The 26800-nt window shown below is 36.3% G+C and overlaps 2 protein-coding genes across 2 annotated transcripts; both read right to left on the reverse strand.

Moving 5' to 3' along the window:
* Positions 1–16407: 16407 nt before the first annotated feature.
* LOC113273267 lies at positions 16408–18865 on the reverse strand. The gene is made up of 7 exons (XM_026523016.1): positions 18850–18865; positions 18623–18708; positions 18327–18527; positions 17986–18069; positions 17603–17886; positions 16912–17468; positions 16408–16827 (listed from the first exon to the last, which is right to left on the reverse strand). Exons 1-6 carry the CDS (start codon positions 18863–18865, stop codon positions 17345–17347), a joined length of 795 nt encoding a protein of 264 aa, XP_026378801.1. The 3' UTR covers positions 16408–16827; positions 16912–17344.
* Positions 18866–20254: 1389 nt separating this feature from the next.
* LOC113273268 lies at positions 20255–26189 on the reverse strand. The gene is made up of 2 exons (XM_026523017.1): positions 25986–26189; positions 20255–23611 (listed from the first exon to the last, which is right to left on the reverse strand). Exons 1-2 carry the CDS (start codon positions 26187–26189, stop codon positions 20255–20257), a joined length of 3561 nt encoding a protein of 1186 aa, XP_026378802.1.
* Between the last annotated feature and the right edge of the window lie 611 nt (positions 26190–26800).

Here is a 26800-nt window from a genome sequence, read left to right on the forward strand (position 1 = left end):
ATACCCGAATCTTTTCCATCTTGAACTGAAACTGTCTTTGTATTTGATAACCCTGCAATACCCAAAATCACCAACAACAACAAATCATTACCAAAATACCTACGAAAATCTAACCCAACAAACCCAAATCATACCTCAAAATTAGAAGACCAGCTGTGTTGATTTTTATTACCAGGGTGTTTGAAGCATCTGATTTTCATTTCCAAACTCTTTGATGAGGAAAGCTTTATTCCTCTTCACGATCTCTCAAATCAAAAACTTTAGTACTGAGTAAAGGGGTTTCACACAAGATCAGATTCAATCAAACCCAGAATCAAAAATCAAACCTAAGGGTGAAATCAAGCGAAACAATTTATCATTCTTAAAGAAAATGAGAAGTTTAAGGATTTTCTTCATCTTTGTGCACAATTTTTAGATACCAGGAAAAATATACTGAACCCTAAAAAAACTTTATACGTAAACCTCAAAACCCTAAGTCGGAAAATAAATTGGTCAGCTTGATTTGGGATTCGTGATCCCTGAAATCACCAAATCGTTCGAATTTCAGACTAGAGAGGAGAGAAGGAGAAGAGAGTAGAGACGAGAATGAGAGAGAGAACAAGATTTTTGTTCGAAATAGAACAAGATAGAGATAGGATAAACCTGAGTCAGTTTTGAAGCTGATTGTCTGAATGGGCTGAAACCGAGTCAGCTTGAAAGTGTGGGTAGCCACACTCACAAGTTGCACGCGTACGTCTTCAATCTGTTACAAATTGTAACAAAGACAAATAGTTGCGAGTTTTGTAACTGAAACAAACTGTTGCAAAATTTTTGCAACTAAAAATTCGCAACAGGGGCTAAGGTGTTGCGACTTCTAGTTACTAATCCTTGAATTTGGTGTAGTGTATCTCTGATAAACGTATCACCAGAGACAAAAGTGATGTTTCATTAAAATATATTAAAGAGGAAGATTCGTCTATCTCGAATTTAGATGAACATTATGTTCAAACGATACAGGATTGCACTGATACGTGTTTTCCCGATTACCTTTCGAACGACTCTAACTATGTTGAAGAAAGTAATGCATCCAAAGGGAGTAGATTGATTATAAATCTTGTTATAATCCAGGCTGATAGATTCAATCGGTTTAAAAAAAATGTCAATGCACTCATCGGTATAGTAAAAGTTCGTGACTCCAATTTAAAGTGTCTTAGCGAGGAAAACAACAAAGCTTGCTCCTCACTCGAGGAAAAACTCAAAAAGGATGACTTGGAAATTGAACATATTTTGAGTAAACTCTTTATTCTAGGATGTTCTAAAGAGTCCACTATACCAGTCGCTTCTACCCCAACTAGAAATTCAGTTCTAGAAGCTAAATCACAATCCCTTCCGATTGGAAAAGATGTGCCTCTATCTTCCTCTAATCAGGGAATCTCCATATCACACGGAAGGAAGAAATCTCCAACGATTGTGTTAAGTCTGTTCACTCTAATCACTCTGGTGATCATAAAGTGTGTCTCTTTTGTGATTCAAAAGGACATGTTAAACAAATGAGGAAATCGTGGTTGAATAACAATTCTATTGATCGACTTCAACACACCTTAGATTTAATTCTCAAAGGTGTAACTGACATTCGCATGTCTAAACCAATTGGTTTTAGTACTCACCCTGTGAATCCTACCATGAAATTCAGTTCGATTTGTTCCTCGAACGTTCATGCATGTAACAGTAATCTGAACACAATTCGTTTAAGAAGAGTTCAAGGATCTTCTTCGGCTAAAAAGGGAGATACTGTTGGTCTTGATGCGAATAAGGTTTCATAAGAATGAAAGAAAAATGGAGGTATGTAGGACAATCTATATTTGTTAATTGAAGGATACAAAGAACTCATCAACAAGCTGTCAAATCCCTCTGGTCAAAATCCTTCAGGTAAGAATCCATACGTCGTATTTTGATGATAGCAAGTTTTACGATAACTTTTCGCATCAAAACGGTTTTCCTCCAAAGATTAAGAAAAAAATGGTTAATCGAAAATAACATTTATTTAATGAGCTCAAGGCTCACTCACACAAAAAATCCTGGTTGAGTGAGATGTGATCAGGTATACTTGTTGTCAAAATGTTTTATGATTATCTAGTTATTCTCTTATCGTTTTTAGCTGGGCCATCATTTACAAACATTTTTACACAAGTATTTGTATTTGATTTTATCACTATTCTTCTTCTTGAAGTTTTTAACGTGTCGCAAATGCTACTCTCATGCTCTAGTTTTTGTCTTGTGAGAATATAAAAACTATAGAGCCTAGTTTTGTGAAAATATTCACTTAGCAAAATATTGCTTTCCAAACAGTTTTCTTGGTTTGCATTTTTGTTTGAGTTTTCCACCCATGGGTTATGTTGTGTTCGTACGGGTACCCGTATTACTTGTCACGAATCAACTTTGGAAACCCCAAAATTCACCTTTCCTATGAAACCATTTAAATACCAAACCTATTGAGTCATGTACGCGTACTCTATGTTATTGTTGTTTTGTCAAGAATGTCTTCATCTTCCCACTCTGTAGGTTTTTCAAGAGGTTTTCTTGATAAAGGTATTGGTTTCGAGTCCAAAAGGAGGAAGAAAAGATCCTAGTAGAAGATGATGATCAAAATTCTAATCCTTCATGTTACTATGCCTATGCTCATCAGGATGTTGAGAATGAGGATATGGTTTCTGCTGAAATGGTTCATGACTTTCTTAAATACTTTGAGGAAGCAAAACTGCAACTCGTTGATACTATGAAGGGTCTTGATGTGTTAAGAACTGAGTTGAAAAAGGTTAATTCAGACCTTGTTCTCATGAAGACACATGTTAAAAGATCTTCTAAATGAGGATATCTTCTCTGAAGAAGCAATGGATGTTGTCAATCACAAGCTCAAAACACTCAAGACTCGTGGAGTTTCCGAAAGTGGTCTTTGATTTCTGTTCATGATCGGATTTGTTGGTTTAGGAGTCTTTTGATTTTTGCTTGTTATTTTTCTTATTGCCTAGGAAATTCTTACGAGAATTTATTCTTGTGTTTTAAGAAGGATAACTAGGGTTTGGAATAGCCACTATTGTGAGTACACATAGCTATTTCCAACGATTTTCATCTTGCAATGTTTTTAGATTTATTTATTTAAATTCTAAAGTTTATTTGGAAGATGATTTTGCAGTATTAATCTTTATGGTTTCATAATATTGCAACTTGTTATGGGATATGTGTGTTTGCGTCCGTGAACTATGATTGTCCCATACATGTCAAAAGTTAAGCCTTTCATATATCATTATTCAAATATTGATAAAAGATTGAATGAACTTTTGACAAACAAAAGTTAAGCCTATTATGTCATTATGCAAATATTGATGGACGATAGGATGAACTTTTGTTTACAAAGATTAAGTCTATTATATGTCTATATGTAAATATTGATGAAAAACATGACGAATATTTGAATATTCCGTAGTATTGATCTTTCCCTGATCCACATCTTTGTGTAAATACTGTGCGGCTCCGTAAGTCTTCTTATGTGAGCATTTCCGATTAAATTAATCATGGGTTCTCTTATGGTTAATTTAATTGAGAATTTTGGATACAAATTCATGTTTTATGTAATATTTTAATGTCCAAATAAATCCTTCTTTTCTTGTGAAAGTAAGGTCGCTCTTGTTGTTCTTTCGGGAATGACATTTTATGGGGGAGAGTTCTTAATTGAACTTGTGCTTAATTTCCAAATATTTGTGGGAAGTGTGGTTGTGGAAGATTGTAGGAGTTATCTTGTATTTTTAGAAACTCCTTGATGAATGCATTTAGTTTCGTCTATATGATTGCATCTAAACAAAGTTGATATGTCGTTCTCTTTTGGTCATGAAGTATCTCTATGGAAATTTCATTAGGAACCCACTAGTTTTCGTACCTTTACCAATTTTACTGACAAAAAGGGGAGAATTAATGTGTAGCACACTACAAATACATATGGTTTATTGATCACTATGTAAGGGGGAGTGGTTTTCATGTGACATGAACTATTGACTAAGGGGGATTGATACATATCACCATAGTATTGTTGTCAAAGTTGTGAAACAATTGGACTTTGATGTTGTGTAATAATACTGTGACACTGTATAACGATGATTGAGAGCAACTGTTTTCTCATTGTTATAGCTTTGGATCTTCAACAACTATGATGTTGAGTTGAACACCTTTGGAATCATGGAGTACTTGGAAGTGACGAAGATTTCTAGTAATGTTGAAGAACCAAGGAGATCAAGCATTTAGATGAGAAGCTACAAAGTCTATTTATTTTGTAATCCATATGAATTGATAGTTTTTCACTAAAATTGACAAAGGGGGAGATTGTTAGAGCACTGCTCCGTCGAACTCGCAAGCATTACTATCTCAAGCTTGTTTGTCAAGTTTAGTGATCAAAACTATAAGTCTTGATTTTGACCACTAAACTTGACAAAACTATAAGTCTTGATTATTTTGCAATTTCCAGAAATGAAAGTGTCAGACTTTATACTTGATGGTGAATGAATTGTGCCAGTTAAACTCATGGAGATGATTAATATAAATGAGTTACCAGTAGTTAGTGAAGGTAGAGACAAGAGAGTATGGACTGGTACTATCACTGGACATTTCACAATAGCATCAACAGTGGAAGTGATGAGGAAAAAATTCCCTTCTCTACATTGGACTAAAAAGATATGGCACAAATCTATACATCCCAGTATATCTAGCAATGTTTGGAAACTAGCTAGAAATATTTGTGCAACAGATGATAATATGAAGAAGAGAAAATTCAATATGGTATCAAGATGCGTATTATGTAGAAAGGAGGAGGAAACAAGAGACCATATACTTTGTACTGTAACTATAGTGATATCATCTGGAGCTGGCTTGGTGGTCTTTTTAATTTTAAAAATCCAAGATCATTTGAAGATATCCTTCAGTTGGCAAAAAACAAGAGTCCTGCTATAAGAAAATATGGCTATTGAGTGCATTTATAACTATGAAGGAACTATGGTTTTTGAGAAATGATTGTACTTTTGGGAAAGGTAAATGTGATCAGAATGTCACTAAGAAAAAAATAAGAAAAGCAATATCAGATAGTGATCTCAGATTGACAGCAAAAATGTGGAACAAACAGTATGATTTACAGGTACTCAAGTATTTTGGTTTGAAGACAAGGGGTGTGAAAAATCTGATCATTAAAGAAGTCTTTTTTCAGTTACCAGAACAGGGGAAATTACCACTATGCTGTGATGGAGCCTCTAGAGGAAACCCAGGATGTGCTGGTTATGGGATACTGGGGAGACTTAGCATTGGAGATTTTGTAATTGCTATTTCAGGTGGTCTGGGCATTTCTACTAACTATTATGCAGAGATTTTTGCAATATTAATGGCAGGAGAATGGGAAATTCATCACGGTTTCAATGAACTTGTCTTCAGAACAGATTCCAAAGCTATCACCAGAGTAATAAACTTCCATGGTTTGCAGTCACAAGATGGGAAAAGATCTGTGCAGCTATATTTTCTTGGAGTTTCAAACATAGTTACAGAGAAGTCAACTTCTCTTCAGATACAATGGCAAAGAGGGGTGCAATGTTGAGAAGAGGAGAACAGAGAATTTTTTAAAGTAAACCATCATTTTTGAACTGTCTAGAAAATCCAGATCAAGTGTATTTTAGATTTGGTTAGAAAATGCCATATGTGGCATTCTTTTGTTAATTTTTTTTTAGTTCCTTTGAGTTGTAATTTGTAACTCCTTTGGTTATTAATAAAATTTGATTGTTAAGCAAAAAAAAACCCTATAAGTCTTGATTTCTAGTCTACTTACGGTTATGTCTCGGACTAGGATAGATTGTGTAGTTGATCTTTAGACTTCACGACGTTCATCGATTGAAGACGAAGAACTACCAAGGAGAGCTTGTGGAACTTCATCAACAAAAGGTATGTGGAGACTAAAACTCATCTATCACTCAGAAAGTCTATTTCCAATATATCTCCCTTCTTGAGACAAAATTCGTATTACTATATAGTATTCGATTATACACATTTGATATTTCGAGTTGAGTATAACTCGCTGACATATTTATCAAAATATGTGCTGGTAATCTTTCGCTTTAACCAAGTTCATCTTATATTCTTGACGAAAGTCAAAACATGATCACATGAAAATCGCCTGGTAACATCTAACGTGATTAGTGTGATACAGTCATTTGATGTAGACTCGGAATGTTTCGTATTGATTATTTCAATAACTTGAAAATCGCTTTGATGCTAATAGTTAATGAAAACAACTATTTTCATCCTACAAGAAAGTTTTAATGATTAAAATAGAGTTTAGAAAACTTAACCATAATTGGATTATAGACATAGTATGCGTACTTGCATATATGTTGATCCAAGACTGGTATAGTATGCATATGCGTACTGGGAAGGTCAGGTAAAGTCCGGGAGACTTGGTATGCGTACTCATAGGTGTACTGGCGAACTCAGTTGAAGTCCAGGAACTTTTGTATGCGTACCCGTACACGTACTAATTCAACTATTGCTTTGGATGTGTGATAGTATGTGTACCCTTTCGCATACTGTCTGACACAATCCAAGTCCGGCTACTTAAGTATGCGTACCCGTTTGCATACTTGAGTGGGTTATGTTCTAGAATCAGTTTGTTCATAAACTAATATATTTATATAATAAGGAATGCAATCTTCTGCAAACCGTGGATATAATGTTCATGACTTGATTCGAGTGAATCAAAATCGATTTTGCTTCAATTGTGTCTTGTATACTTCTATGAGAATATAAACAATTGAACAACTCTATAGATAGTTTCATTTGAGTCATTTGAACTAGTTGTGGTTACGATGAATAAGGTTGATATGGCTAAGTTCGGTTAACTATTGTTGAGCCCACAAGGTGCACACGTTTAGGTACGAATATTCATATCTAAATGAAGTCACTTTTCATTTGTGTGTAACAAGCTAAGTTTGATCTAATGGTGAAAAGATGTTAGCTTGAGTCTAATCAGGTTTTCACTAACAGTGAATATTGAATGCTTTGTTACCAAGGTAGCATTGATTGCAAACCCTGATTTTGAAGACTATATAAAGGAGAACTCTAGCAACTGGGAAAGCAAATCCCCATACCTCCTGTGTGATATTAGTTGCGAATAGATTCAATTCTCCTTTAACCTTAGGTTTTTCACGAAACCATGTAGGTTAACGATTTAAATACTGCATTGGGATTGTGGAGCCAGACCCCAACTATTTTCTCTGTAGTTGCATGTTCTGATCTTGCCATGTTCTATCGTATTGAGTACTATCTTCTCTAAGATTTGCTCGAGATTGATTCTCCGATAGGCAAGATAAAAACTAGTCACAAACATCTTCGTGTCATCGTTTGTGATTCCACAATATCTTTTTTCGCTACCATACAATTAAGATTATTGTGAGGTGATTGATATTTCTAGGATGTTCTTCGGGAATATAAGTCTGGTATATCAATTGGTTCATGTTCACCTTGATTTATCAAAAGACGGAACAAAACTCATAGGTTTATCTGTGGGAGACAGATTTATCTATTCTATAGACTTTTATGTGTGAGACAGATTGGTTTATCAAGTCTTCGACTATGGGTCGTAGCAACTCTTAGTTGTGGGTAAGATCAGCTAAGGGAATCAAGTGCACAGAATCCGGCGTGGTTCCAGAGGCGTAAGGAACACGATTGTACCTTGATCAGCGTGAGATTGATTTGGGCTCAACTACATTCCAGTCTGAAGTTAACTTGGAGTAGGCTAGTGCATGTAGCGGATTAATACAGTGTGGTGTTCAAATCTGGACTACGTCCCGGGGTTTTTATGCATTTGCGGTTTCCTCGTTAACAAAACTTCAGGTGTCTGTGTTATTTCTTTTCCGCATTATATTTTGTTATATAATAGAAATATCACAGGTTGTGCGTTAAGTTCAATCAGTTCTTGAATCCGACCTAGGGTTGTTGTTTGAATTGATTGACACTTGGATATTGGTTTGTGACACAGTCCAAGTTATTTCTCTTATTCAATCGGGTTCGCAAATTCCTAGTTGTATGATTTCGGATTGAATTGAGAAATCTAGATACGAACCTTGGAATTATATGGGAGCTGTCCATACAAATTGCTAAGCGAAATATTGGGTGTGGTTGTTAGACCCTCACTTTTTCAATTGGTGTAACCGATACTGGTAACTGGTGTGACCGATCACAAGAAATACCATGAGTATATGGTAACCGGTCCTGGTAATTGATATAACCGATCCTGGTAACTGATGTAACCGGTCCTGGTAACTTGTGTGACCGATCACAGGTATTTCCATATTGAGTTATAACCGATCCTAATGATTGGTAGAACCGATTGAACCCATGTATGTGACTTGATGTTTGATCAATCACATAGTAGTCTTGGAATACAGGTGAACCAATTCTAAACTTGTTTGGTTAAGTCTGAATCTATTATTAAGTATCACACTTTGGTTATTGTATTGTCTCGATCTCGTATCCATAGACAATCACACAAAGTGTGAATACCGATTTGTTGCATTGTCTCGACTCTGTCTATAGACGATCACTTTCGGTAAGAGGACTTATAGGTGGATAAATAAAAGATTGTGGTGTATTTGGATACCCTCGTCTTTTTAAAACTGCCTCTATATAATTAGTATTAATAATTAATTAAGTTTAGTTAGTTAGCGTGATTAGATTAATATCATATTTTAGAATTAAAATTGAAAAAAAAAAGGATTTTTCAAGAGATGAAGAGATGTCGCCATCTCAAAATGAGGGTGTTAATGAAGATCCCATTGATCAAAACGAAGAAACCAATTCTCAAAATGAAGAACACGAAGTTCAAAATATTCAGGTAAACTTTTTATACTCTTTGATGCTCTAAGTGGTCGATCCATAGGCACTATGCCACAACTCAGAGAAAGAGTCGTCAGTGTCGAGGGGTGTATACCCTAAAAACTCTGGAAAGTCGTCAGTTAATTAACACCACCATTGATGACTCAAACCTGTAACTTTTTCAGGTTATGAAAAATCTTCATGGTAATATGATAAACCCTGACGACTCTAACAAGGGTCGTCACCCAAAAATTTTACACACAAACGACCCTCAAATTCCAAATGACGATTGTATGATAATTGGTAACGACCCTAAAATGACGACTCTATAAGGCTTAAGTTGACGACCCTTTCAATTTCCGGGACATAGAGGTTGTTTGTTTTTCACATAGAGTCGTTAACTTTTAAAAATGGGTCGTTCGCAAAGGATCGTCATATATTTCTATAGTATGGTAACAACTCTAATCTAGAGCAAAAAAAAAAGAGCCAGAATTAGGGTCATTATCTCCCTCATCATATATCCTAACAATTTTTCATAATATCTACATGTATATGAAAAATCATTAGGCTTTAGTCTTTTCGGCTTGACGACCCTTCAACTGCAACTGATTTTTTGTTAATGGAGGAGAAGATAGTTGAGAGAGAGGGAGGAGGAAAGTAAAGTCTGATTTTTTTTGTTAAAAGATTGAAATGAATTGGGGGCTTAGGATCAAGGGTGAATAGAATTTTGAGTTTTATTATTATTAAAGGGCAAAATAGTATTTTCACTATATTTTGGAACCCCCCTAAAATAAATGGAGTGGGTATAAATTTGGTGAGCCCCCAATTTTTTTTTGGGGCCCCAATTAAACGAGGTATAATATGTGTAATACACAGATCTTGGCAGTGGTTCTCCGAATGAAATATAAGTAATGACTTGTCCTTTCCTAACACTGAGGTCTGATGGGTTCACTTGACTGAGTTGTGGGAAAAACTTCTCAGTTAAGCGTGCTCGTCCAAAAGTAGTCACAAGATGGGTGACCTCTTGGGAGTCTACTGCTAGATAACCGCAGTAGTGCCGTTAAAGTTCCACTATGCTGGATAACCACAATGGGTAAATGGAAACAATATCGGTGTTAATTGGTTTCAGAGTTGGCATAAAACTCTACATTTAAGCGTGCTCGGGAAGGAGTAATCCAGGTATGGGTGACCTCCCGAGAAGTTACTGCCGGATAATGGTGTTAATGGATGACCGCAACGATGTTCGTTGAAAATCCCACACTGTCGGATAACCGCAGTGGCTACGTAGGGACAATATCGATAAAAGGGTCGGGCCATTACAATATGTATGAATGTGCAACATGTAGTTCATTTTTATAATAGTTAGGTCTTTTTTTTTTGTTAGAAATAAGATTATTCAACAGTTGAATCTGTTTTCAGTTTAATTAGTGTTTGTATGAGATGGAGAATGTTGAGATATGTTCGGACTAAGTTATACTGAGATACGCTGATTATTCATGTTTTTTGTATGGTGATACCGATTATTCCTGATTATATTATTCTCACATTATGCTGATTGTGCCGAGTTATCGGTTATGGTCACTCGTGAATTTTTTTCAATCTAATTACATCAACTTGTTATTCTTAATTTTGTCACTAGCAATACTAATCCTTTTATTGCTTCAAGCTCCAATTATAAAATTTGAAGAAACAAATGTTCTAAAGGGTTTAATTGGTGCTTTTAAATGAGTTTTCGTACCTAGTTGATTACCTTAACACGTTCTTATTCTCTAATCAACCTGTGCTACTGGAACTAATAATGCTAATGATGTTGAACATAAGCTACATAATCGATAGGTTTATGTGTACGGTACATCTCTGCGTCACTTCTTTCTGTTGGATGTGCTGGTGATCCTGGTACGTAGTGCTTGTTTGTCCTCCTTTATATTTTTGTAGCAATATCGTTTGCCACAAACTACACGTAGAACTTCCACTGTGAGGTTATTTTAAACCTGTAACTACTACTTCTATAGGAGCATCACTTGCTTATCATTTTACACTGAATGATTTTACATATTTGATGAGAAACTGGTGATAAGTTTCCCCAATCTGTTTGTTGTTGTCATGTGTGTTCTGAATACTTTTCCTCCTGTAACTTTGTGGTGTGTATTGTGTAATGCTAAACTGGTGTTGTTTTTCAAATTTTTTATAAATGGAACTGCCTAAAGTGTGTGTGGTTCTATACTTTCTGTGTGCATTGTCCACACCAGCAATTTTTGTTCTGCATACTCCTACTGCATCTCCTGCTACAATCATATTTCGCCTGCAACAACCACTACCAGTCTACCAATTTGTATTGTCAAAGAATTTGTTTCTGTCTGTGACAAGTCGTAATTGTGACTGCAACTTTTAGTTACTAACTTGGATGTCTCTAATATTTGTATTTCTCATTTATTCCTTGTTGGTTTAATACATCTCTTTTGGTGACAGAGAGTTATATGGTTTGATTTTTGGTGCTAAATCATTATTGTTTATCTTTTAGCACATAATTGAGGTCAGGTCTGTAGTGTGAGATGAGTGTTAAGATCATGTTGTAAGTATATGCAATGCACGTGAGTGTCTAATTTCAAAATATTGACTTAAGAAAGTCTACAATGTATAGTCTTCCTCATTTTAACTCGACGATTATCTTTCTCTTTAATCAAATAATTTATTCAAATCGACTCAGTAAAATATAGATATTCAATTGTTAGCATGGTATCAGACCTGAGATTTCAACTTCTCAGGAGTATCGATCATCTTCCGTTGATTCAACCTTAATTTTTTTTAGTTAATCTTCTTCTGTTGTTGTTCTTCATCAAATCTCTGCTGCTGATTGAAGATTCATAGAGTTCGAATGAAGTTACTGTTACTGATGGTTCTTAGTGTTAAGTTTGATTTGAACTTGATGTTTTACTGCAACATCTTTAAACAGAATCAAGCATGATTCTCATATTTGAAATTTTGTTTGAATCACTTAAGCTCTTGGCGATTTAGGTTAGTTAAAACTTGATTCTTTACCTCAACTGCTTAAATCGAATCAACATTGGTAATCTTGATTCTCATCTTTTGGTTACTTCAAATTTAATTTTATGTGTCCAATTTCTATATCACTATTTCAACAACATTCAATCTCTTTTTTTGTTTTTTTTATCATAACTTGGTTTGATTTTACCTAATTTTAATGCAATCATTTGTATACATAAATACGTATTACAGTCTAACCTCGATGAATGAATGTTCCATAAATGAATAACCTTGCCAGATGATTCTTTTTTCCAGTTCTAACTTGGGCAAAGGGGATAAATGAATAACCTCACTAAATGCATAATCACTAAATGTCATACAAAGAAATATATATAAACAAACCAAAATATTTCATCCATGTTCCTATAAAAAGTCATTTCCTTCAAGAAATACATCTAAACTTGATTGTTTTTCTTTCCATTTAAACTAAAATGTATCTCATCCTACAATGTTTGTAATGTATGCACGTAATTTCAATATTTTGCTCGTGTTGTAACAAGTCCTTTTTTGGAACACTATTTCACTCTCACTAGGAGGTAAGTTAGCTCTTCTTTAGCATATTCTTAGCTATCTTCCCATGTATTACTTCTCCCTGTTCAAATCTCATATCTCTGTCATTAATGTTTTGGAGAAGAAGATGCGGAATTTTCTTTGGGAACATAATTATGGAAGCAAAGTTTCTCATTTGCTTAACTGGAACTTAGTAATGGCTACAAAGGAAAAAGGTGGTCTAGGGGTTCTCAATCTAAGATTAACGAATCAATCTCTTTTGGATGAGTGTGTTGGACATTTGGAGTTGAAAAACTCATCTTTGGTATCAGCTCATTGTGGAGAAATACAGTTGTAATACTTCTTTTTGGACCCTTGGTATAGTTCAAACCCCTCATGGTGTTTCTTGTTGGAGAATAATTTCTGAATCTGGAGCTTCAATATAGTCAAACTATGCTCTAAGCATTCACTCAGGTACAAAAAATTCTTTATGGCATGATAGATGGTGTGGTGATTCTTGCTTAATGGATACTTTCAAAAATCTATACAAACTGGATAGGTTAAAGGATGCAAGTTTGTCTGATTATATTACTTATGATAGATCTTGGAAGTTTGACTTTAGTAGGATTTTATCGAATTATGAAGCTAATTTTCTTGTTGTTCTCCTGGATATCATTGGTTCAATTCCACCTATGTTTGATGCTTTACTTGACAACCATAGATGACTCCTAGACTCGAAAAGAATTATCACGGTCAAGTCTCTCTACGCTCAGATGATAAGGGATGAGGGGATTGAAAACTTCCCTCACAAATTCATCTGGACTGCGAGTGTTCCACCTAAAATTAACTTCTTGCTTTGGCGTGTAGTTCATGAGAGACTTTATTCTCAGGATATGATGCAGCATAAGGGTATAGATATTCACAGCTCATGTATCTTATATGGGGATTGTCCAGAAACAAAAGACCACGTTCTCACACAGTGCAAAGTTGCTCACAAGGTTTGGACTTCTATTACTCCGAATGATAATTGGTCATGGGTCGTTCCTGATTCAATGATCAACTTAGCAAACACTTGGTCGAACAACAACTTCTCTTTTGATGGCAAAGTGATATGGGAACTTATTCCAGCTGCAGTGGTTTGGGTTTTATGGAGGGAAAGGAACTGCTTTATTTTTGAAGACAAGTATTGTTACAAAACTGATGAAGATTTGTGCAGAGAAGCTGAATCTCTTGTACTCAATTGAGATGCAAGTTCTGGAAATAAGAGACATGTAAGCTTCTCTTACACGGTGCAAAACTGGAGTCTTTTTTTTATTTGGATTCTTTTGTTTCTTTTTACTACCTCTGGAAGTATTTTGTACATTCTTGTTCTTTTAATAAATTTCTCTCCCGATCAGAAAAAGAAAAAGAAAAAGAATAAATATGCCTCTTTTGATGACATATTTAGTATGACGCTACTATCATCTAATTCAGGATCATTCTCATTATTAATCATTGACACGATAATTTTTTCGTTTGTAGGAGATCCTGTAACTCCACTCCATCATTCTCATTAGGATAGTTCAGAAAATGTTCGACATCCATCACATTTCTATAACGTAAATCAAAAATGACATTAGTTAATTCTTAAAATATCTCTAACTGACAAATTTTTTGTGCGGAAACATTAGTATTATGCATGTAAAAAACTAAAAGTACTTTCTAAATAAAAATAAATATTCATTTATCGATAAATAAATAACCTCGCTAAATAAATATTATTTTTCGTTCCCAAAGGTATTCTTTCATCGAGGGTAGATGTAACGGTAATCCCATACTATTTCTATTTTAAATTTATCAATCCCATATGCTGGCCTCTTTTAATTTTATCGTTTCGTCCCTCGTTCCCGTAAGCCGGTTCTGATCAGTGATCACTAATAACAGTCACATGACTTTTCCCAATTTAAACTCACGTATTGTTATCCCTGGCCGAACTTAGCCCGGAAATATAAACTTCAGCTAGACAGTGCTCTAAAAAAAGAAAAAGGAAATCTGCAGGAAAAAAAAAACAGTTCCTTAACAAAAGGTGTCCTAAAAGGACCTGTCTTGTCATTTTCCTTCAAACATAGTATTATTACGTCCCTCGTTCCAAGCTGCTTGCCCCCGCCCAAATCAAATGTGAACACATTTAAACCCTGTATCTTGGAACGTAGGTCCCACTCAAAAAAAAAAACAGTGAACGATTTTGCCATATGGTTTTTGAACTTGTGCAGCACAATACATATTGTTGCAGGGAGGACTGGAGGGACAACTCAACGGCTAGTACTATACAGCTGAGCTGCTGAGCAAAATAAAGAAATTGCACAAAAATGGACTCACAATCAGAAACTCACTCTACACACTACCGATACTTTCTATTTTTCTTCTGGAACCACCATCCATCAAATTACTTTGACTACCCCCCATACACAGACAGAAATAGACAGACTTACTTTCCTCCTTGCTCTTTTGTTCTTCATTCTTGGTTTCATCTCTGGTTTTCTGGATAGATTCACACTCTATAAATCAAATTAAGGATGGATTTTTTGAGTATAACTGTAAGAAATCATAACAATTATACTAATCTGTCTTTCAATCCCATCATTCTCCACATTAATGTTAAGAGAATTTATTTTTATTTTTTTTTTTATTTTTTTTTGAAGGAATTTTCTGAAAAGAAATCAATTGATGATTCTCAAAAAACTACTAGAAAAAGAGGAAGAGGAGGAGGACCCTAGGTAACAAAAACCCTTCATATTACATTTTGTAAACTGATTTTTGTAAGTATTGATTCTGTTATTAATTTGAGTCCTGGCAGCCATTAAAATGCAGTGAGTGCGGAATTAAAAAAACTTATCAATGGCATAACAGAGAAGTAAAAGGAGAAGAACTTTGTCACAATGTATATATATATATATATATATGCTTCTTCTTACATTTTTATTTTTCACTTATTGATTCTCATTTAAATAAATGAAAAATGTAGTGCTTGTGGAAATACAGAAACTAGTCAATGGCAACTCAAGACAAGCATAGGAAATGAACTTTGTAATCGTTGTTACTTCAAACTTAGAAAACACAAGCAGCTCACAATCTCTGCACCTCCTCCTCGCCATCCTCAAGGACCAATTTCATTCGTTTGTTCTGATAAGAGATGTATTGGTTGTCAAAATGGTACAAAAATTACTACTCGCCGGAGACAACCACCACCAAAGGTAAACAGATTTATGAAAAATACTACTCGATGTTTTTATCATTTCCTTTGTCCATTTTTAATCTCAAAGGAATCTGGTGTTTTTTGCAGTCCCCCTGTAATGCTAATGGTCATGGGGTTCCTGATGACAAAGAAAACAAGTGTATAACAACTACTTCTTTTTCTTCTTGGAATCCTCCTACCTTAAGGAGGTCAGCCAGAAGAACTACTTCTTCTTCTTGGAATGCTCCTCTAGACGTGAAGATTACTACTGCTGCTTCAAACCTTCCTCTCAAAAAGAAGATTACTACTACTAGTACTGCTTCGAATCTTCCTACGAAGAAACTGGTTTGCTCTCCTTCTTTAAATCATTCTCCTACAAAGAAAGTGAGATTGTCAGCTGGTGATTCTCATGCACTTGAGTTTTCAAAGGAGTTTATTAGTTATAAAGATAACCTATTCAACATCATGTCACAGAAACCCCAGTTTAAACCATTAGAGAAGTATTCTTCTAGTTTTCGTAATGGGATGAAGTTAGTTTTGGATTTGGAATTCACAAACCTTGCTAAAAGATTATCAGAATCAGTTGACCCTATTGAGTTTCTTGATAAGATTGATGAATATAGTTCAAGACTAACAACTCTTGAAGAAATGGGGTATGATGTTGTCACACTCAAGGGACAGTTTGATTAAAAATTAAAAATGGGGTATGGGGTATATTCATTTCTCGAAGCACAAAAAGAATTAAAAATTTTCACCATTCAGAGAAAGCAAAGCAGTGGAGGAAGAGATTAATTTGGACAAAATTACATGTTATTCAATTGAAACGTCAACAATCAGTAAACTACAAAATTCTGTCGTCCCCTACCAGCAAATTTGATTGTCTATGCAACAATGAGATTCAAGTGCGGTATACCAAACAGCGTGATTAAGCTTTGACAATAAGCAAAAATTCTAAGAGGGCCGTTTATACAAGAGCCAAAAAGCCTCTTCCGAAAAGACCACTCCAAACACTTGCTGCATACAGTCGACGCTGGTTGTAAAATATCAAGCCATGGACTGTACAAACTGCTATTGCGGTATTAAGTCAATTTCCCAATCAAAATGCCTATATTTAGTATTCCCTGAAAGCCAGTCTCGTGTCATACTCAAGTTAGTGGAGCAGCCACACTATAGCAGCCAAATTCATTATGCTGGACCTGCACCTGGTATGGACAAGAATAATGAGAAGACAAACCTTTCACATTGGTCATTCCTATGTCAGGATTCTGGTGAGGATCAATACAAACCTGGTTAGGATCCTCACGAGCTACTGGTGCCCAATAAGCTGGACCGAGTGCTGATCCCCCAGGAACATAAACTTGAGATGATGGATCATATGATACTGCGGGAGGAGGAGCATAGCATGGTGCAATACCATGTGGAACAGCAGGAACATAAGCTTGAGATGATGCATCATAAACCTGGTTAGAACTCCCATGAGCTACTGCTGCCCAATAAGCGGGACCAAATCCTGATGCTTCAGGAACAGAAACTTGAGATGATTGATCATATGATACTGGAGTAGCAGCATATGATGGTGCAACATTATGCGGTGCGGCAGGAACAAAAGCTTCAGATGATGCATCATATGATAATGGTGGAGGAACAGCATGAGCTGATGCATCATACACTAATGTGTCAGAAGTATGATATGTTGGAGGAAGGGCATGAGATGATGCATCATAGACTAATTTGTGTTGAACAAGTCCTCTTTCCTGCTCTCTTCCTCTTCGCTAGAAGTAATTGAAGATTATACACAACTTCGCCAACATATGCTTCCTGACTTGCCACATTTGACGCAACTCTGATAGTACCATAGAATGCCGAAAGGAAAGTCAGATTAAGGTTCCAATTGCCAAAAGGTAACTAGAAGCTCAGATTAACACGCGAGTCGCATGGCATAAACGATCAAATTGCTGGTATTAAGCAAATAGATACCTGGTGCAAGGATTCTCACGAGAGTGTGTGCTGTGAGCTCCCGCGCTAAAGGAAGGATTAGTATTAGTTATTTGATCAATGGACATAATATGCCCAGACACAGGAGGTGGAGTATGATGACCACGGTGATGAGGCATTGAAGCAGATGGATCCTTTGGTGGTGGCAACCTGGGTGGTTGTTGGTTCTGATAGATATTAACTGGGGGAATATGTAGTGGTGGAGCCCCAAGAACAGGCACTGGTGACCCACCAAGGAGACGAAACAAAGCAAAAAGCTTCTTTACCTGCACTTATTTTTCAAAATCCGTCAAAAATGAAAACTTACGTTTCAATATCAGAAACAAAACCAAAATACGACAATCAGTTAATTGACGACACCATACCCAACCATGATAGTTTTCTTCAATGGCGTGTCTGAAACCACTCTCTGGTAAAGGTAAGCTTTCCTTGAGAATACTGAACCTCACCTACAAAAAGAAAGCAAACCTAAGAAGGTCCACAAAGTGGGCTAGGGGTGAATGATTATTTCAAACAGATTAACAAATACCAGGTTTCAGCCTATAACCCAGATTGAGTACAATAAAAGATTTGCATTTCAAGATATGAAAATCCACTAATAATACAATATCCCATTCCATAAAATAGTAACTAAATCCACATTGATTCTAACATATGGGCATCCCCTGGAATGTTAAAAATCCACAAAAACTCATGAGTTAGTTACCTGAGCAGGAAATCTTCCTCCAAAAGCAGCTGGCTCCAGGCCCAATCCTCCTCTAGAAGTAGCTTTGTATACACCATAAAGAAGCTTCAGGTTAACATCAAAGAGAAAAAGCTTTGCACCGGGCTTAATGTTCTGTACAACAGCCAGTTTTCCGGCTGGGAGCCCAAAACGCAGTATTTGAAGCACTCTGGTTTTGTCTCCCTACTGCACATGAATATGAAACCCAGTGAATGTTCCTCGTCATCCTTCTCTCGCTTATCTATTTGCTCGTTACTAGCTTCTTGTTCTTTTTCTACTCCATGGACTTTATTATCATCCTCTTCTTTATTTACTTCAACTGTTGTAGTACCAGTTTCATTTGTGGTAGCAGTAGAAGTAGAATCTGGAACAGGAAGAGCAGGGGCAGCACAGAGAATCTTCTACTGGTTCATATTTGTAGATTTCTTGTCTATGCTCCTATTTGCAGTCAGGTGGTTGCTAGATGGGCCATTAGTTCTCGAGTTATCAGCCGTAGCACTCGTACGTTTTCCCCTTGCCATCTTCATACTTTACAGAAAGAGAATGGAGAGTAATTTAGAACATGAGACTCCACGAAACAAAGAAAACTTACAAGGAAAATCCCCCACCATAAAAGAAAAAAACGAAAAAGAAAAATGCAGAGTAGGAAAAAGAAAAGCATACATTTGATGCAATGATAGCACTTTCAAATGTAACTACTTGATACTGAATGTTAGAGAGGAGTGAAACAAGGCAGAAACTTGTAAAATGAGTGACCACGACCAAGGTAAGTCGATCAATAGATGGTCGTTCTGCCATTGAACACTTGAGTAATTCAAGGAGATGCAGCACGAGTAGAAAAACATAGACTCTAGATGTTGTCTGGATTGATTTAAGTTGGAAGTTAGCCAGAGCCCAAGTCCGAACCAACGTTTTTTTATATATCCCAATTGCCGACACCAAAATCAAAACACTGAAGGTGTGGACTATCTGGTTAGGACTTCATTACTGAAATTTCAATATGCACTAATAATACCTCAGAGAATCCACCTGTAAATCGCAATACTCTACACGGTGTCACTAAGTAGTTGATAGCTCCAAAAGTTGATGCTTCAAAAAAAAAAAAAACTCCAAAAGTTGAGGCCAGTTCTAACCTTAACCCCCTTTTATGGAGAGACAGAAACTCAACATATATATGAAACTCATTGCCGGAGGAAGACTAATCATTATACACAAAATCAGTTGAGGGTACTAAAACGCATTGCTGACACTAACAACTACACTTTAACAACCCTAGAATGAAGTTATAAACAAGTTGTTCCTTGAGAGGACAGTTTATTGGAACCCTAAATTTTGATAACATGCAACCTCAAAAATTCACTTACCAGTTACCACCAAATGTCTCAGTATCCCTGCTTACCTAAGCTAAAAACCCTAGTTTCCAAACTAATTCAGTACAGAAGATGAATGAATTCAAGAAAATCACAACTAGAAATGGCGGATTTGGAACAAAATGAAAAATCGATTCGAGAAAATGAAGATTCGTACCTCAGGGGGACTCCAGCTTTGTTTTTACTGTTTCTCGTGAGAGCCTGAAGAATTCGTTTAATAATCAGATGTGCAGGAAATGGACGGTCCAGCTGATGGAATGATTAGAATGTACGGGTTTTTGAATCCTGGCCGTGCGATACCTCTCTGGTGTGCCAGATGCATGGAATTAGCTGCTCCTTAAAAAGTAAGGAAAGCAAGGCCACGTTTGGTGGCTTTGCTATATTCTGGAGATATACTGTCATAACATTTGCATTTTTAACACATAGATAATCTTAAATTATGCACAGAAATTATCATATTTCATTGAATTTTTAAAGCTTTCTTTTCCTTGAACATAAAAACAGATCTCCACTTCCATCCATACAAACTGGGATACTGTATCAGCTTTTGTTTTCTCCGTAAACTACTAATGCAAACTTCTCAACTGGTAGTGTCCTCTCGTGTGAGCATTGGTAATCCTGCCGTTCGCCGTAGGAATCTTTTGAAAGGCACTCCTGAAAGATGGAGGGCTCACTGCTGTGCCAATTTTGCTCAGTCTCATCTTGCAACGTCGTTGTCATCTGTAGTGGAAGAGCTGTCACAACTGAGTCAGAAACATCGTCAACGTCAGCTTCTACTTGCTGTTGCTCGGCATGTTGACTCCATTCGGCTTCTCCCGCTTGAATTAATGCAGGAATGATAATGCTCCCACTTGTCTCAGTATTTTCTTTCCTTTGTTTGTACTTGATTATGTGTTTAGGTGGGTTCCTTCTTGGTCTCATTGTTGCTTCTGCTGCAGGCGACATCCTTAAGATTTTCTGGCACATTGTGGTATCCTGGAAATCCAAGAAAGTGTAGCGTAAAAACTCTAATCTCTCAGATTCTGACATCTTAGAGAAACCGAAGGAAGTAGTCCATGATTGTAGCACTTGCGGAACAGCAGGTAAAATCAGCCTCTCCACCTCTAATTCCCTGAGCTTGTTTTCAAGAACATCAAGTAGAATTCGGCACATCCCTTGCCTACGATATTGGACACGTGTACCAACAAGGGGTACTTCTGCAACCTTTACGTCATGTATCCTAACTGTTGCGACAGATATGAGCTCGTCCTCTCGCTCCAAGAGCACCGTATAAAATCCCGAAAAGTTTAACCGGTTCAGCTCTGACGTATTGTTGAAAAGAATATCTTTTACGAGATCTCTCTTTGTATAAGGCTCTGTAATGGGCTCGAAACACTCGTGCATTACGCCAAGTGCTACATTCAGCTTACTCTGAAGCTCCATATCAGCCTCCGCATCAGATGGAGCAAAAGGGTGGCATGCATCTCTTCTAGGCTGCAAAATAGTCCATGATAAACTATCAACACCCACAGCAACTGACTTTCCCAAAAGTTTGTGGAGACTTGCAGATAACTTTTCACACCTTATACCGCAAAACCAACTACTGCTAGGTTCAAACTCCAGCATACCCAACCCTCTTTTTGTAACACACCCCGCGTGAAATTCATGATTGCATTGATCACAGCGTATAATTTCCTTTTCAGGGTGCTGTTCAGAGTCGCCTGCGATCTCGCTCTGGCCACATATTCCACACTGACAAGAAGGGCAGAACCAATTTCCATCCGGCAAATCTTTTATCCCTAGGCAATTCAAATGAAATGCGGACGGGCATCGGTCACAAAGCACCAGCTCACCCCCATACTGACAAATAGAGCATATGTCATCATTCATTCTATCCACCGGATCTCTTTTGAATCTCTGACAAGGTTCGACTTCAATGTCATCCAGCTGATTCTTCAGTAGTTGCTTTTGGCAGTCTAAGAGCGACCTTCCATCTTGCAAGAAAATCCTGGCTGATGGTTGCGTATAATAGCTACCAGCATGACGTCCAAAGTTAGACAGACCAAAAACATCTTCGCAACAATTGCACTTAATTCCGTTACAGTTAATTTCTCCTTCTCCAATTATAGATCCGTCTTTTACACTCAAGTAACGTACTTTTTCCCTTGGCATAACTACATTATGTTCTATCAACCAAGAGAGAACAGTTCGAGGGATGCGATCTGCAGAACTAGGTACCACAACTTGCCGTGCCCTTTTGCTCGAATGTGGAACACAGGTTTTGCACTCAGTGGCCTTCTTTTTCTTCAGTTTGCCACATATTTTACTGCCACTATGAAGGAAAGAACTGCTTTTTTGTCTCTTCCGCTGCTTCCTGCATCTTTTTTCTCGTATATTACTGACTTCCAGGTTTTTATAATACTCGTCTTCTTCTTTACAATGTACTAAGCAGGCGGTCAAAAGAGAACGATATGCATTCTTGCTTGGAGAAACATAACGAACCTCTTTGGTCTTTGGAGAAACATAACCAGGAGACAAAGTCCAACCAACACCTGAGAGGTGCTCCTTTGCTTTTCTGCGTAAGCACTCAACATTTTTCTTTTTAGCCCGATATGCCACCAGATAATCTCTCAACGGCTTAGGCCAATACTCAGGTATCACATCCAATTTGCTATGAGTTGTAGGTGTTACATGACTTTCATAAGTTTCCGAATGAAGTGGTTCAGATACCATACTAGGACGACAATCATTTCTGCGTGTCCTAGATAAAGGAACCTGCTGAAGTTTTGAAGTCATAACCTGGCATGCGACACGAAGAGAATACAAGACCCCTCCCTTGGGTGGTACATAACGGAATATAACCTGACCACGCTTCTCTCTTTTGTACTCGATCTTCCAACCTATATAACAAAGATGCATCCTAGCTTCTAATTGGGAATGCTTTTCACCTGCTTTTAAATAATTCGCTAAAGCTTCAGGGCAGAACTTAGCTTCAGTAAAAGGTGTCCACATTGAGGCTTTGATTTTCCTCTTTCTCCTCTGGAATGAAATTGGATAATATTCTTCGTCATCTTCAGCTTCACTCAAATTCTCAGCAACCGAGGCTTTGATTTTCCTCCTCCTCCTCCTCTTAAATGAAATTGGATAATATTCTTCATCATCTTCGGCTTCACTCAAATTCTCAGCAGGGTCAACACATAAAGATTTTGCAAACTGATTTCCTTCTTCCCTGTCTTCCGAAACATCCATACAGTTCTTCATTCTACTACTCCTCCTTGGCTTCTGAATTGGCTCTTCAACCGGATCTCCAACAAGTACATTAAGAGCATACTCAACACATGTATCCAAATTCTGCAAAATGCACTCCCACAACAAATCAACCCACATTGACTTGTCATTACAAATCCACTCTTTATTCCTAAATGCCTCCTTTTGTTTCAAGTCATACCAAATCTGTCTAACTGAAACCACATTCGGAAACTCCATTTCATACTCCTCAATCAAATCAAGCAATATCCAATTCCCTCTAACCTTCCAACTCTCACTAACTTCATACCAATCTTGTGTCACCCTTAACTCATCAATTTTCATCATTTGTGCATCACCTATGTCAGGAAAAAATACTAGTCTTTCTGAAACCCCGCCTTCGTAATCGAAAACTACACCTTCACGCCATGCTTTATTAACTAATGCATCAACACAAAGTCCATAATGCAGACTAAATTGAACTGTACAAGGGGGAATCGGCCTAATTAAACATCCATGATTATAAGAATGATCAAGATTAATCATATCCGTCATACCATCTAAAAGGTGATGATCATACTTGACAGTGCAGCTGAGAGGACTACATGCAATGACTGTAGCACAATGCCATGAACCTGCAGCTAACCCTTGTTCAACACCACTTCTTCTAACCTATATACAAACAAATTTCACATTCAGGAAATGAAGGAAGAAAAAGTGATGAAAAACTGCTGCATGCAGTAGAAATTTTGTCACATTACCTCAACTTTGGCTCCAATTCTGTTAGATGTTGTTGCTTCAGTGTTTTTTCTCTTCTTTGAATGTGAAATTTCATCCATAGTAATTATCGCCGTGGATTCTTTACAACTGATAGTTTTTAGTCAGCTCTAGGACTCGTATCTTTTACTGTTATTCGATTCTTTACAGTCATAAAATACTTAAACTTAAGCTAGGTGTCAGTTTTACTTGGTACATCTGGGCAAGTGTCACGAAATGATCTTGGAGCTCTAATTAATTAATCAACATTAATAAACAAATTGAGAAGGATATATACTAGTTCAATCATACTTTCAAGAGAAAAGAAAAAAAATGAAATATATAATATAGCCTCCGGTTTGTAATCCGGATTCCAGTATGGTTGCCAAGCGAACTTGATAGTTTTTTAATTTGTCAAGCAGTGGTTGCCAGGTGGGTTTTGGTTGACGGACCAGTTTTTGAGGGACAGTGTATATTTTTGAGCTCTGGGCATGTTTTGGGTTTCAGCTTCAAGTACAGTATGTAATAGGTTCATAAAGGTGCCAATACCGGTAGGGCTGGGTACCGATCAAGAAATTCGATTGGAAAGAATTATTTTGTTTTATATACACAGGTATTTCCTCTATAAGTTACGAGTTTATTTACCTCCGTATTTTTTTTTTTGTTGAAGTCGGCTTCTATCATTTTCTTCGCCCCTTACGCGAAACGGATAAAAGGTGTTTAAATTAAGTAGAAGTATTAAATTATTTTTATTATTAAAATAAAATTTTGAGCTTTATTTTTTAGATTGTAAATCTATTCGTATCATTTTAGAACTAAAACCCATTCACATAATTTCTTTCACAAACTAAAATTAAAACGTAACTTCATCGATCGTCTCTAATTACATTGATCAATTTAAAGAAAATTTCATCGTCCCTTTAAAGAAAAAATCAAACTAAACATTGTCGAGTGGAACTCATTACTCTTAATTATAGTTGTGATTGATTTATACATTCAGAATTGAAAATTACAAACAATTTTGGATTTCTGTGTTTAACCATAATCGGTCGACGTTCATGTCCATATTGATCGATCCCTATGATAATCGGTCGATGTTCATGACCACGTCACCCGATTTATGCTATATGTGTTTTCTGGTTGAAGAACATTTAACCAGAATCGGTTGATGCTCATACCCGTATCGTCCGATTCTAGTATGGAAGAAATGCCCAGTTTTTATATGTCTTTTTTGCTAGAATCGGATTATGTGAATGTTCACACAAACTGATTATATATGTTTGATTTGTTAATTTCTAAGCCCATAATTAATTAAAATAAAGGTCCACATTAACCAATTCTTAGTGGAAAAATGCACAACTTTTCTATATAATTTTTAACCTATAATCGGTTTTTTATGTGCACTTGTATGGACGGCTTCTTTTAGTGCAGTGTTAGAAATCAATCTATATGTGTGTATCATGCTTGCTGATTCTTACAATCGAGCTATGTAATAATATGTAATATGCACCGATTATGGGTGTTCCACCGATTATGGGTGTTCTTCGCTAATTAAAACATGGGATTTTCAGTTGGTCCTATTTTAAGTGGTCCCAAGTTAATTTGGTCCACCAACAAAATGAGAGTTTAGTTTGTTCCTTTAATATTAGAACATCTCAAGTACCCTTTTTCTCTCTTATTTTCTTTCACTTACTCGCGTGATATATAATTGTACTATCTTCTTTTTTATTTTTCTCTCTTCTTAATTTTCTCTCTAACATAAAAAAAAAAATCAAAATTAAATATCTTTCAAAATATAAGTCGAAAACTAATAAATTTTGTATATTCAGAAAGGTCTCGACAAGATCTACACATTGAGATCCATTATGCTATGTTTCGAGACTTTAATATATTTTTTTCGATATAATGGTAGTTCATATCTAAGAATGAACACTATTTTAGAGCATGGTACTTCATTCTAGTTCTAGGGTGAAAGGTGTTCATATTGTAGAATAAACTCATAATGGTAGGTCATATTGTAGAATGAACTCGTGATAGGAGTTCATATTTTGGAATGAACTCATAATGGTAGTTCATTATGTAGGAATGGTATCATTCTGTAACATTATTTTTAGTAAGAAAGATATTCATTTCAATTAAGATCAAATTGAAAAATTCTTCAAATCTTGTTGAATGTATTCAGCCATCCAAGATAATCATTAAACCAACTATACCAACTATTTGTATTTATTGCATGCTTAGCTAGCTAATGCATTGCATTATTTGCATCTCTTGGTTCAAAAGTACATACCCAAGACTCAAAATTATCGTTTAAATAAACTAATATATCCTCAATCCAGCTGTTGGTGGTCCATTTGACTGAATTTCTTGCACCGTTCATTGCTCGTAATACATTTTGACAATCTCCCTCTAGATGAAGTCTTCTTATCCCTACCTCCCGGGCCCATTGAACACCCATTAGAGCTTCAGCCGCATCTGCTTCCTCTGCATTCATTGTCGTATTGACCAAGATCGAGTTTCATATTACGCACCTGCAAAATCTCTAATGATTAGTCATAGTCCTGCATTTCCAGTATCTCTATCAAAAGCAACATCAAAATTGACTTTCAGTACATTAGGTAAGAGAGGTTTCCAATATACATTCTGGGCAACAACAATATTAATGTTACTTAGATAAAGATCAGGACAATAAGATTCTCAATCTACCAAGTATTTAAATATTTTATTGGCAATACTCCCTACATTTTGCTGAATCTTTTCAAAGACTAAGCAACACTTAGCTTTCCAGATATGCCATACAATGACTTCAACCCTGTGTAAACCTTTTAGTGTACCCTGGAAATTTCTCGGAATAGTAACACCAAAAGAGTTAATCAACCAATCATCAAAATTCACATTGTTAATAGCATTGGAAAGATTACTATCGTCTAATTCCATGTCGTACTGTATCCAAAGAAAATATGATGCATCGTTTGTAGATGAGAACCACAAAAAATGACAAGTACTAGCATTACTACCATGATATATCCATGTCCTATCACTTGTTGGAATGCACTTAGGTATGCATTTCCAAAAAAAAAAGTAGTACCCTGGGCTGCAATTTAT

This window comes from Papaver somniferum, chromosome 4 (assembly GCF_003573695.1).
Source record: "Papaver somniferum cultivar HN1 chromosome 4, ASM357369v1, whole genome shotgun sequence".
NCBI classification, from domain to species: domain Eukaryota; kingdom Viridiplantae; phylum Streptophyta; class Magnoliopsida; order Ranunculales; family Papaveraceae; genus Papaver; species Papaver somniferum.